The sequence below is a fragment of the Phoxinus phoxinus genome (genome assembly GCF_949152265.1).
Source record: "Phoxinus phoxinus genome assembly, chromosome: 22".
NCBI lineage: Eukaryota > Metazoa > Chordata > Actinopteri > Cypriniformes > Leuciscidae > Phoxinus > Phoxinus phoxinus.
The window spans coordinates 1,306,691-1,321,238 of NC_136897.1; the positions used below are offsets into that span (position 1 = coordinate 1,306,691).

General features: G+C 39.3%; 1 protein-coding gene across 5 annotated transcripts in view; it reads right to left on the reverse strand.

The window, feature by feature from the left end:
- The window catches only part of atg7 (ATG7 autophagy related 7 homolog), a 123,147-nt gene that overhangs the window by 83,087 nt on the left and 25,512 nt on the right, over nucleotides 1-14,548 (reverse strand). For all 5 annotated transcript variants that reach the window (XR_013795893.1, XR_013795894.1, XR_013795895.1 and 2 more), the window contains exons 10-12: nucleotides 11,425-11,515; nucleotides 11,207-11,351; nucleotides 7,482-7,640 (exon numbers count right to left, since the gene is read on the reverse strand). Coding sequence is in view for 1 of the 5 variants with exons in the window: in XM_079597525.1 (XP_079453651.1) it covers nucleotides 7,482-7,640; nucleotides 11,207-11,351; nucleotides 11,425-11,515 (395 nt within the window). In the remaining 4 variants the exon portion in view is untranslated. The remainder of the gene's footprint in view (nucleotides 1-7,481; nucleotides 7,641-11,206; nucleotides 11,352-11,424; nucleotides 11,516-14,548) is intronic.

The following is a 14,548-nucleotide window of genomic DNA, read 5'->3' on the forward strand; positions in this document are numbered from 1 at the left end:
TACTAAATGAGGCAAGAGTGTCGAGTTACATTCAAGATATGTTAAGGCATGAAGATTTTTTTTTTCAAGGAAACATTTAAATGTAATTTTGGTGATCAAAGATGAGTTTTAAGGGATACAATTATTGACTACAGGGGGACTTTAACCTTTATCCCACTTTAGGATTAAATGTGAACTGCTATTCTTTTAATATCTTCTTCATGTTTGGACTATTAGTCAACAAATCCTTGATAAACTATGCTCATGTTGATTAAAACAAGTGATGATGTCTGAGAGACATGAATGCAGATTTGCAGAGCAGTCACACACATCACAGGGGGCCAATGATCAGCCAATCACAGCGTGAGGAACCGCATCATCCTCTCACATGACTTTTGCTGATATCATCTGCAGCTGTTCACCTTCACATCCACACTCTTGTTTATGCATTTACAAAATCGCGTCTTTTCCCGTTCAGCCTATATATCATGTTAATACATTGCAAAGATGCCGTATTCTGTCTTTTCACAGTCTTGCTGTAGTTCAGGCTCGACTACAACAGATTTTCCTGCTTGAATGTTGATTATTCTCCTCATATTCTCCAGTGTTGCGGCTCCTCTCTTCCCAGTCTGTCAGTAACGCTCTGTTTACTTCCTGTCTCTATGAAGCCCCTCCTTCTGAAAAGCACACTGTGCTCTGATTGGTCGGCTGGAGCGGTGTGTTGTGATTGGTCGAGCGCTTCGAGTGTGTTTGGGAAATGTCCCGCCCCTTACCATAACCACCAGTTTAACACACTACTAACTAACTCAACCAGGCCCCGCCCCTTTATTCTGCGTATTCCTTTGGCAGGAATTGTAGTGATCTCAAAATCCACTAAAAATGTAATCGTCAAAATCAAAATAACATATCAGGACCAAACAGCAACCTCCCGGTCTCTCTCTTGAATCCGACACTGAAGTGATTAAACTGCAGTTCATCCACTGGCCACTAGAGAGCGGCTGCAGAGGAGACTCAATCCCATAGACCCGCATGTTAATATGCCCAACTTTACAGCAGAATAAACATGTTTACAGTCTGGTGCAAAAAGTGGTTTTGGTCTATATTAGGGGTGTAACGGTACGTGTATTCGTACCGGACCGTTTCGGTACAGCACTTTCGGTACGGTGCACATGTGTACCGAATGCAATCATTCCCTTAAATTAGGCTAGTTTTGTGTGCGGAACATAGGTCAATTCCGAGTTTCCACACGAACATATTAAGTGTCGGAAGTCTCCGCGTTGCACTGATTAAATCTAATTAATCGTTTTTGTGATTCAAATACATGTAAAATATTACCATTACATCTGTCTTCCTGTGTGCGGAAATTTGTTTATGTTGCTGTGACAACGAAACACGTGCACACGCGCCTGTGTTAAGAGCGCTTGTAGCTCCGTGCGCGCTGATGCACTCATCTGTGGACATTTCCAAATGCCTTTCTGTTAAAAGCGGGCTTTCCACACAAACAAACGTACACGTGTCATTAGTATGAGAAAAAAAATAGGATTTTAACTCGGGTCGGGCTCGGACATAAATATTGCATAAATAAAGATCACCACATACGCTCGCTTTAGCCCAGCCTCTCGCTAGCTAGCGTCATGGCCAATATTGGTTTGAGAGTATTTTATTTAGTGGAGAACTTTGCAGCAGTATTTTATTTCTTATTCTTTTTTATTTTATATATTTTCTATTTATTAGCCTATATTTTATTAAAAAAGTGTGTTTAAAAAAAGTGTAAAATTGTTAAAAAAAAGTTTATAGTAAACAACCAGCAGTTTAATGTTTTGCATTTCTTTCCCTTACTGTACCGAAAATGAACCGAACCGTGACTTTAAAACCGAGGTATGTACCGAACCGTGATTTTTGCGTACCGTTACACCCCTAGTCTATATAGCTAATTTTCCCCTTCATGAAAACAGTGAGGGGGGTGATTTTTTTTTTTAACTCATCCATTTAAATTATATTAAGCCTTACAGTTGTGCATAATTAAGGGCGTGGCCACTTGAGTGACAGCTGGATTGCCTCTAATGTCTCTACTAGCCGTTTGTCTGCTAGCGTCACGTCACCTCAGCTAATCCGCCTCGCTGCACATTTCCGTTTATCCGGGAGTGACGCGCTTACAAGATGGCGACGACCGGCTCCGCCCACTTTAGGCTTCAAAAACGCTCTTCAGAAACGCTACCGGTGACGTCACGCACACTACGTCCATGTTTTTTTACAGTCTATGATCAGGACATGCTTTTAATTTAGTCTGGCCAACTTCCTTCTTGGTTGCGAATGGCCAATCTTGGCTTTTGGAATGGAAGTAGTTGCAGCTGCCCGGAATGATGAATCATGGGAAGTGAAGCGGATGTGACAGCAGAGAGGATTCACAGGCCTTGTGGATGTAAACACCTGCCAACAGCGTTCCCACACAGAGTCATGAATATGAAGCCCGGCTAAAGTCTGAGTCACACGCGTCTGATGCGACCGCTTAACATAAAGCACGAGGACAGCATGTTCCCAAACTGATTTTGTTGCTTAGCAATGGGATTATATCTGAGAAGAAGCCTCGATAAGCTTGAAGAAATGGATGAGATGGCTAGTAATTAGGGATTCGGGACAACTAGTTGACTAGTCATCCACCAATTAACTAGTAAATTATAGATGTGGGAATTACCAGCAGTATTATAGTGATTTTAAACTTTTTGTGATATGTTAAGCATTGCAAAAACATACATTGTGATTTATTACCATTGTTTAAACTGCAAACGTCGCCATAGGAAAACTGTTTTTATCTAATGTGATAAAGTTCTCAGTCTGTCCATCTCCTTCTTCCCTTTCTTGTTCAATATTTTCTTCCTCGTATTGTAGACGTATTTTAATAACAGTTGAGTGCATCCGTATCAAGTATTTCCTCCATTTATTTCTGCCGTAAGGTTTTCAAACCAAGCCAACCAGCAACAAGGTGAATCATAACATTTGATTTAGAGCAACAAAAAAAAAAAAAGTATTTAAAAATCGGACAAAAACACAAAGGTACAAGAACTACAATCCCATGAAGCAACTACGGTAATCCTTTAAAAATGTTGATTATGCATACAAACAATATATTTTAAGTTAATTGTAGAATATGCATACATTTACACATATTTAAGTATTTTTAGAGTGTAGAGAGACCAACTCGATTACATCATTCGCAGGGAGTGGGCGGAGCTAAAGAGATCTTTTGGCGCGTTTTGCTTGTTTCGACTCTGATTGGTGGAATTTTTGAACAGAATCATGGGTAATATAATTTTTCACCACAAATTCCACTGTTAAAGGATTAGTTCACTTTAAAAAAAACTTTTGCTGATAATTTACTCACCCCGATGTCATCCAAGATGTCCATGTGTTTCTTTCTTCAGTGGAAAAGAAATGAAGGTTTTTGATGAACACATTTCTCCATATAATGGACGTCAATGGGCCCCGAACGGGTCAAGGTCCAGATGACAGTGTCAGCGCCGCTTCAACGGGCTTTAAACGACACCAGACGATGAATACGGCTCTTATCTAGCGAAACCATCGTCATTTCAAAAATAAATAATAAAGTTTAAGTTTTATAAGCACAAGCGCTCGCCTTGCTCTGTTCTGTGATGCGCGTTCGTGACGTCACGTGATACGCAGTTACGCTGTAAAGGTCACGCTTCTGTGAAAAGTAAAACATTTCTGTCCTGACGAAAATGTTCTTTTAGGCTTTTTAATATTCCAACACCAGGATACACACACGAGATGGGCATTTTAACCGATAAACTGACACAAAGACATTTGAATATGTGTGTATGGTCCTCCTTCCGCACATCTGTAAACACTGACTCGTCAAGCGTGACCTTTACAGCGTAACTGCGTATTACGTGACGTCACGAACGCGCATCACAGAACAGAGCAAGGCGAGCGCTTGTGCTTATAAAACTTAAACTTTTTTATTTATTTTTGAAATGAGGATGGTTTCGCTAGATAAGACCCGTATTCATCCTCTGGTGTCGTTTAAAGCCCGTTGAAGCGGCGCTGACACTGTCATCTGGACCTTGACCAGTTTGGGGCCCATTGACGTCCATTATATGGAGAAATGTGTTCATCAAAAACCTTCATTTATTCTCGACTGAAGAAAGAAAGACATGGACATCTTGGATGACATCGGGGTGAGTAAATAATCAGCAAACGTTTTTTTAAAAGTGAATTAATCCTTTAAACACGATAAAGTTGAAATAATGCAGGCTGGCGGCTTCAACAGAAGCAAATACCATCGATTAACAACCTCGTAGCTCAAAGTATGGCTGACTTTAAAGGTCCTGTTCTTCGTGATCCCATTTGTTAAACTTTATCTAGTGTGTAATGTTGCTGCTAGAGCATAAATAATACCTGTAAAATTATAAAGCTCAAAGTTCAATGCCAAGCGAGATATTTGATTTAACAGAAGTCCCCTTTCAGAGCCGACAGCGAGCGGCCGGTTCGGACCACATCCTCTACTTCCTGCTTTAATGACGTCACTAGAACAGTTTTAGACTAAGCTCCGCCCACGGGAATACACAAAAGGGGGCGTGGTCTTGTTGCGCTTCTACAGAGAAGAGGAAGAGTTGTGTTTGTAGAGTGTGTGTCGCCATGTCGTCGAGACGCTGTTATGTTCATCCCGGAGTCAGATCACCCTTTGTTTGGCCATGTTTACACTAACACTGAGCGCATGCGTCTCCACGTTACGGTAAGAGGCGTGACCTTTCCGGGCAACGTGCGCTAATCTGCTGTCCAATCACAACACAGGAACCGCTGGCACAATCATAACTCGTTACGTATTTCTGAAGGAGGGACTTCATAGAACAAGGAAGTCATCAGCCCGTTTTTAGGACGGTGAAAACAGCGGTATACAGATACAGACATTTTGTGAAAAATACTGTGTTTTTTTACACGCGAAACATGAACATGTTATATTGCACACTGTACACACAATCAAAGCTGCAAAAACACAGGAAAAACGGGACCTTTAAGGTGTTTGTAAGGTATCGTTAAAAATCTGTTTCCTCATGGATAAAAAGACAGGAGCCTTCCGGAGCCGACTGTTGTTCTCTATTACCACTGTCAATAAGAGTCGGTCCTCATTGCCTGGTTGTCAGGTTTATGTTCTGATTGGTGTAGTTTCATGTGTTTAGTTCCTGTCTTGATTGATCTAGTGGGTTCTCATCTGTTACCATAGCAACCTATCGTGTCCACCTGTCCCTCGTTAACTCACTGACTTGGTCCTGTGTGTATATGCTGTGTTCACGCCATGTGGTAACTTCGTGATGACAACATGTGACGTTCTACACAGAGCTGTTCACGTCCTCGGACTGGGAATGATGTGTTTCTATGGCAAGCTCTCAGAAAATTCCCAGTTTACAAGTTGTAATTACGAGCTCTATGAGGACATGATGTTTACAAGATGAAATCTCACAATTACGGTAATTATCAAAATATCCTGTTTAGTCCAGTATCTTGTCGGTTCTTGTTGATGTGTGTGTGGTGTGTGATCTTCTGCATTTCTACAGATTACCGTATTTTCCGGACTATAAGTCGCATCAGTCAAAAAATGCGTCATGAAGAGGAAAAAAACATATATAAGTCGCACTGGAATATAAGTCGCATTTATTTAGAAATTTATTTCACAAAATCCAAGACCAAGAACAGACATTTAATCTGGATTAACACATTAGCAGTTATTCAGCTCCACAACAGCATAAAGAACATATACCTGAGGCTGAATAGGCTAAACTAACATTAGCCAGCGAGTCCAGCAAGTTACCGGTCAGCAAGTTCACCAAGCTCCCGATCTCACTCCTCAACACTGAATACATCGAGTTCTTCCTCGGTGTCGCTTCTGAACAACTCCGCTAACCAGAGCGCCCTCTCGCGGCTGCAGACGGTAATGTTTTCTCTTGGTTCATCTCAGTCAGTATGAATTCATTTTGATATATAAGTCGCACCTGACTATAAGTCGCAGGACCAGCCAAACTATGGAAAAAAGTGACTTATAGTCCGGAAAATACGGTATTCTCAAGCGAGTTTTGTTTATTTAAATAAAGACTGTTTCTGTTTGATATTCCTCCTCTGTGTGTGTTGTGTCCACGCCTGACACTGATGAGCACACCGATGCATGAGAAGATCATTGAGCAGATAAACAGAGGCCACATCATTTCATATGATCATGGGTAATATTGTACACCGTGCGATTCGATGCTATGAGACTCCTCAAAGATAATAAACATCAGTCATTTGTACTGGTCAAATACATTGTTTGCCTTTTCATTTCATTAATCAGCAGACCAGCTAAACACGGTTCGCTAGTATTAAAATGCATAATTCAGAGTTCATTGCTCTCGATAATTGCATGCTGAAATTGAGTCCTCCAGATTAATCCAGGGGTCTCAAACCAACGACCCGCAGCACAGGTCCATTCAGCCTGACGTTTATTCAGGCGTCATTAGTCCAACATAAACACAGAGGGAATGATGGGACACGTACCTGTGCATTGTTTAAATTGATGATTGTATAACATTTGTATTTGTAACTGTTCAATGGTTCAGGTTTCATGTTCAAACTGTTCAGGTTTTTTGTGGGGTTAAGCAGAAAAAAAATTCTCCCACAATTCTGATTTGACAAATAGACAAAATAAAGCAATTTACTAGAGGTTCTGACAATTAATTGCTGCAGTCTATTTAAAAAAATATTTTTAACAAACTCAATTATGTTTTTAAATCTGTGTGAATGAACGATTCAATGACTCGCTCGTAAAGACTTCACTTGTTTCATTACTGGAGGAATCAGCGTATTTGAACGAATCTCTTGAATGAATGATTCAATGACTCGCTCATAAAGACTTCACTTGTTTCATTACTGGATGAATCAGTGTATTTGAAAGAATCTCTTGAATGAATGATTCAATGACTCACTCATAAAGACTTCACTTGATTCATTATTTGAAGTGCCAAGTTACTTACAAATGGTGATTTACTGTATTTTGATCTCTACCGAAGACATCAGTGTTTATATCTGAACAATAAACTTTAATCTCAGTTCTTCTGTGATAATCTGAATGATTGTAAAACAGAATTATTGAGACTGTGTGTTGAAAAGAAGTGTGTTTGTGAAGATGTTTCATATCTAAACATGACAACGGCTCTCCGGATCAGAACTCAGATCTGAATGTTCGCTGTGATCGACTCATCAAAGCTTTAATAGACAGAGCCGAATCACTGTGATTTAGGAATGAGACTGTGTGGATGTTTAAATTAAGATTGCATTTTTTTTATGATTAGTCATGCAGCTCTGATATCAATGCTTCTCAGGTATTTGAGTTTGAGACATCTGGCCTAATTAATATGCAGTGCATTTTTGTTACAAATATGCAACTGCAGACCTAGACTTTACATTTTCCACTCTTTTTCTCTAATGCATAAGTTGTTGAAAGATTTGCTCACCACCCCAGGAAAGATCTTCTGCAGTCTGTCCACTGCGGCGAGAGCTTTGGCCTTCCCTCCACTCAGACAGTCTTCAAACTCGTACAGCGGCTGGCGCACCGGGTTCGAGTAGGAGATCTTTGCGTTGTCCACAAACGTGATGTGCCTCACACCCCAGCCCTCGAAACAAACACGGCAGAAAACATTTAGCCAGAACCAAACAACACTAAACATTTGTGCCGTCTGCAGTATTTCAGCACAAAAAACCTGCATTTTATCCACTAAGCACCTGTAACCCTGCTGTCGTCATGTTCCATTACTGGATGAATCAGTGTTTATGAACAAATCTCTTGAATGAATGATTCAATGACTCACTCATAAAGACTTCACTTGTTTGATCTAGTGATGAATCATTGGTTTTGAACGAATCTCTTGAATGAAGGATTCAATAACTCACTCATAAAAGGCTTGTTCGACTTGAACCGGCGCTGCACAGACCGATCGGTAAATGACATCAAAGTACCGTGAGAGCGAATAGAAAGTAGACAGCTCCTTATGCTTTTTAATTGTTCTCGCCGTATTTTGATGTCATTAACTCTGATGTCTGTGTTTTTGATCAAATCTCTTAAATGAATGATTCAATGACTCACTCATAAAGACTTCACTTGTTTCATTACTGGATGAATCAGTGTTTTTGAACGAATCTTTTGTATAAATTATACACTGACTCACTCATAAAAACTTCACTTGTTTCATTACTGGATTAATCAGTGTTTTTAAACGAATCTCTTGAATGAATGATTCAATGACTCACTCATAAAGACTTCACTTGTTTCATTACTGGATGAATCAGTGTTTTTGATTAAATCTCTTAAATTAATGATTCAATGACTCGCTCAAAGACTTCTCCATTAGCGCTGGACATTGACACAAATTTCACAATATGATTAAATTAGGATGCACAAGATTGTGATTCAATTGAATTCCGATCTTGATTAGATATCAATGGATTTAGATATATACCAGGTACAGTATGTACATTTCTCTCTCTCTCAGCTAAACTACACAGGGGACCCTGTCAGTCGCTTCATTGCTATAATATTACAGGTTAAACCGGTTTCCAGGTTAAATGTTACAACCGACTTGTCTACATTTAAAATGCACATTTTTTATTATAATATTATACTTTTTAATGACATAATTAAGTTTCTAGTGCAATTCATAATTTTTTTTATTTTATATAATCATTTAAATAGTGGCTAGTTCATTTAGACACTGTTTTAATGACAGATTTATTCAATTAAATATTAAAGAACATGTTATTGTTCTGGTCACTGAAAGGCTTTTCTGAGGTGAATGTGACATTATTGCTCTCAAGCTTTTTTCAGGTCTTTGCGCGGTTGAAACACTGATGGATGATTACATGAGACATGATTGATTTCAGCTAATTGATCTGAATCTTTCATCATGTTCGTTAATGTTCAATTGGTGCGGTAACTAGTAGTAAAGAGAAAGAGACGATCAGCCAACTGTCAGCACACATTAAAGTCCCACAAAAAATGTATTTATTGCCTGAATTTCATGATAAAATTGGCAAACTTTGAAAGCTGAGACTTTGTTTCATATCTAAAAAGGAGAGGGAGGTGCGCTATAAATAATGTTTAGTTCATTCATCAAGTGAAAACAGCACAGGCGGGATTTAAGAATCATTGATTCATCAAAATGATCTTTATATAGCATAAATATTATTTTCAGCACAAACACACCTCCTTTCTCAGTAAATTAGGCTTCTTATAGACTCTTATAGTAAAAATGAATCGCTTTGCATTCACAAGGCACACTATAAGTGACCCACTATAAAAGGGTCCGCGTCCATTTGGAGCATTTACATATAAGACACAATTATTGAGAACTCTATTAACGCTGCAATAATTTTCATCTTCATACTGCCAACATGTTTATCTCCGCCATCGAGTGACACCGCCATTATTTTGAAATGGCAGCATCTGTCTCACTTTTTCTATAATTACAGTCCTAAGCTTACAACAATTTCAAAAACCATTAAGCAGCAATTATGGTGAAAGCAAGTAAGTACTTAAATGACATAAAGCAAGCCAAGGAACCCTAATGAAGGCAAAGAAAGCTTTTCCGTCACCTGTCAGATCACACAGTCAAACCAAAACATATCCAGACAATTCAACATTTCTCACATTATCAGTTTATTCACTATAGTTTAGAAAATGGTGATAAAATATGAGCAGGAGTTGATATTTGACAGGTTTTGTCCGTCCTTCTGTTGTGCGTTCACACCGGACGCGAATAGCGCGTCAAATTCGCACCTGCCGCGTCTAGTTTGACGCTTGAACAATTTGAATGCATTCGCGCGTAAAAAGCAAGCGTTGCGCGTCCGAGGCGGAATCCGCTTCTTCTGGGAGAGGCAAGTGCTAGGCGGGAAATGTAAAAATACTGTTATTGTGTCACGAAATGTAGTTTTAAGAGTTGTTCAGTCGAGAATGTAGTTGTTTAAAGCTCAAATCTGTGGTTTGTTTATAAAGATAGCGGCTATTTAAAAAATTTGATCTGACGTTTCGGAGTTGTGAGATCCAGGAGATCAGCGGCGCTCAGCGCTCATGTAACCCGAACAGCCTTACCTCGGCTAGTGCTCCTGACGTCTGCCGCTGCTAAACCAGAAATGTTTAAATTCACAATCTATAGCTTCGGTTCTATTATATGAAACATATAAGTTAAAATACATTAATGACTCGTTATAACGTAGGTCAAACAACTTCTTTAATTATGTGAGTTTTTCTTCATCTCATTCAGAAATGTAGCCTCTGACTGCAAGTGTTCAGTGTCACATTCATAGTTAACATCTGAACAATGTCATTCCTTCTTTCACGCGGGCATTTAGTCATTACAAAATAATTTATTGAGGCCAAACATATAATAAGTTATTGAGGCCAAACATTTAAAATGACATTATAATCTGAAAATCGGGCCTTCCCCCACTTATCACGCCACTTCACCACGTGACAGCAGTAAGCAGGCTCCTGATTGGTTAACGCAGAAGTTCAGAAGAATTGACGCAGAAGTTCAGATTTTTCAACTCGGGCGGCAGACGCGAATTCGCGTCAAACGCGTGAATGCACAAAAAGCACTACATAAAATCATTCGCGCGTAACGCGCCAGACGCTCAATTCGCGGCATTCGCGTCTACCGCGCCGCACTCTACGCCTCATTCGCGCCGCAGGATTTTTTACGCGCGTAACGCGTCTTTGCATTGACTTAACATTGAAATCACTCCCGCCTGATGCGCTATTCGCGTCCGGTATGAACGCACCATTCTGTCTCACATATGAATTATGTTGAATATCTGTCAGCTGGTAAATTTAACTACACAATTAGATAATACCAGTTTAGCTCAACCAGTGACCAAGCAATGCTTCATTGTGTTCAGTGTGTGTGTAAAAAGAGCATTAGCAGTTACAGACACACACTTCAGCAGAACATGAGCAGCTCAAAGTGTCCTGATCATTTTTGGTCCCAAAGTTTTACTGGTAGTCACAGTATTAAGAATATTTGGGTATAATATGTCACATTTACTTTATTTTGCTCTCCTCACTTACAGAAATGCACTATAGTGTCCTGCACACACTAGTAAAACAATATCAATAATTATATCTGGTGTCTGAATCATTTTTGGTTTGACTGTAAACTGGTGATGATCTGAAGTAAACGCCTCTCACCATCAGTGTTCGAGCCACGTTGCATCCCAGCGTCCCGGCTCCCAGTAACAGACACTTGGTGGACACGACCTTGTCCAGATCCAGAGACGGGACGAGCCTCCAGCGCATCAGCTTCAGGTTCAGATCCACAGAAGACTCAGCCAGCCTTGAGAAATCATCAAATGTGTCACACGCCACTGAGAAAAGCACTGCGTAAACTTCCACGCCGTGTTTAGTACCTTTTAGGGTCCATGCATTCGCTGAGATTGACACTTCTGGGTCCCATCGCTCCTTTAGGGTTCTTCTCCCAACCCACGCTCTTCGGACACACTGCAGAGACAGGCTATTAAACTTACATATAATGCTAAAAAAATAAAAAATAAAATAAAAAGAGTTTTATTTATTAAACTTTGGTGTTTTTATCACAATTCCGTCAAAAAATTTGGGAAAATGACAATTAAATATTGGTAACACAAGTCCTATTGTACCGAATTTTTGGTTGTAGTTCCACCAGAGTTCCACTGGGGGCGATCGCCCGAGTGCAATATGAGTCTATGGAGCTAGACGGCTAAATGTGTCTCTTTCACCCGATTGCCGTTGAGAAATCTCAGATTTGATTGTAGGTTTTGCAAGTTCAACATGGGTTATAGGTCGAAAGTTGAATGAACGAGTACTTATGTCCTTTCGATTTCTTACAGGTTGAGTTGTTGTTGCCCATAACACGCTAGCATTCTGCTAATGAACGCTGATTGGTCAGTGATGGACTGAAAGTGCAGAGCGCGAAAGCACCACAGTGACTGAAGGATTTCCGTAAAGCAGTATCTCTGCTCGTACGATGTGATGACGTCATTGACATTTTAAAAGACTTTTTAAAGCAAATAAGTGACTCTAAAAAAATCTAACACCCAGCAATGTGCAATTTCTTTGCATCTCCTTTCGAATACAACATTCAAATTACTAGACAAAAAATTATATCCTGAGAAAAGTGGATTTTGAGGGGTATAGCTCCATAGACCTCCATTCATTCTGCACTCGTCCTGTGAGCACCCTCATGTGGAGCCAGACTGGAACTGCAGCCAGTTCAGAAGCCGGAAGTTTACTGGGAGTGGCAGTTTTCCCCTTATTAGACATTCTCTGGTAACACTTTGCAATATGTAAACAATGGTTTATGCATTAACTAAAGATAGCTATTTTCCCCTTCAAAGTTGGGAATTGAACTTATGCACAAAATTAGAATTTAAACATTTGCAAATAAAGCGTTTCCATCCCATGTGTTCAAGAGAACAAAATCGTCACTTCCTGGGAAATTGGCACAAAATATCAGTAGTAAAAATGGAAGTTGCTGCAATCAGGGAATAAACTGTGACTTCTCCCTCCATCATGAACGAGTGTGTGTCGAGCGTCAGAGAAACACAATAAACGCTGTCGTGTTCTCTAGCGTTCAGATGCTGGTGTTCAGAAACACACTCGAGTGTGTGAGACGCTTCTGGAGGGAGTTACACCAAATCATTCTGATCACACACTTTGACTTTCAGAAACACCAAACCAACATTAGAGACGCTGCGATGCCATTGGTCCGCTGGTTACTCCAGTTATCCAATCACAGCTGACGCTGAGCCAAAGTAACAAAGGTTTTTGTTGAGCATCAAACAATTTATTCAATAACTCTGTTTCCATCGTAGTGCATGTCTTCTTATCGAATAAAAATATATCCGCCTCAATTGAGTGCATAAGTTTTTTATGCGTATTTTTAAGAATTTATGCGCATAGAAATAGGTGGATAAAAACACAGCTATAGACAAATATTTATTATCATTAGTTAATAAAAACACAGCTATTCATTGTTAGTTCATGTTAGCTCAGGTACCATAAATAATATGCACAGATACGGGTTTTGATTTTAATATTGCATCAGAAAATGTTGAAATAACCAAAATGAGAATAATAAATGCTTTTGAAAAGTATTATTCATTTGTTAAGTTCACCTAATATAGCTAACTAATAAGTGTTATTGAAATATTTGAGATATCGAATAATCCCTGAGATTAGGGATTATTTTTATGTTTTATTTTCAGAAACACTGTCTGCGAAATCCCGATATGAAAATTTAGGCCGAGGCCGATAACCGATAATTCTTCATATTTGAAAGTCGATAACCGATAATTCTTCATATTTGAAAGTCGATAACCGATAATTCTTCATATTTGAAAGCCGATAACCAATAATTCTTCATATTTGAAAGCCGATAACCAATAATTCTTCATATTTGAAAGCCGATAATCGATAATTCTTCATATTTGAAAGCCGATAACCGATAATTCTTCACATTTGAAAGTCGATAACCGATAATTCTTCACATTTGAAAGTCGATAACCGATAATTCTTCATATTTGAAAGTCGATAACCGATAATTCTTCATATTTGAAAGTCGATAACCGATAATTCTTCATATTTGAAAGCCGATAACCGATAATTCTTCATATTTGAAAGTCGATAACCGATAATTCTTCATATTTGAAAGCCGATAACCGATAATTCTTCATATTTGAAAGCCGATAACCGATAATTCTTCATATTTGAAAGCCGATAACGATAATTCTTCATATTTGAAAGCCGATAACCGATAATTATTCATATTTGAAAGCCGATAACCAATATATCGGCCGATAAATCTGAATCCAAATTTTTATATAATTTTTGAAAGCCTGATTACAAAAACTAAAGTGTCACCATTAAAATCCACGTCCCAAACACACAATTATGATGTTCTCAATATAATGTTATGTAGCCGATATGACAGACTTGTGCTGTACTTTACTGTATTTTCCTTTTTTTAAGTGATATCTTTTTCCAATCATATTTTAAGCAGTTTAAACCCATCCTGTTAAACTGTCGCATCTGAAGAGTCTCAGCTGAAGGAAAAACACAGTATTTATCGGCTTCAAATTTTTGTTATCAGGCCGATAACGATAACATTAAAAATGAATATTTATCGGCCGATACCGATATGGTGGCCGCTATATCGTGCATCCCTTTATCTCTCATATATAAGCCTATCTAGTTTGTGAAATAATGGTGGATTACCCAGAATTCAATCACAGGACTTTACACTGCAAGTGAACGTCGCAGTTCAGAAAGTCAAACCTCAGTGAAGTGTGAAGACATCCACGCACGTGTGTCAGAAGAGCCGCGCGATCGAGGGCAGAAGTGTTTAAGAAAGAGGCCATGCATGTGAGAATGACCATATTTCGATCCGCAAGGGATTTCCGTGCCGATATGAGGTCTGCACAACACCGTCCGTCCACCGCTGACCGCGCCGCCCCCGTTCACACCGCCAGCGCAGAGACTCCCACAGGAGTTCAC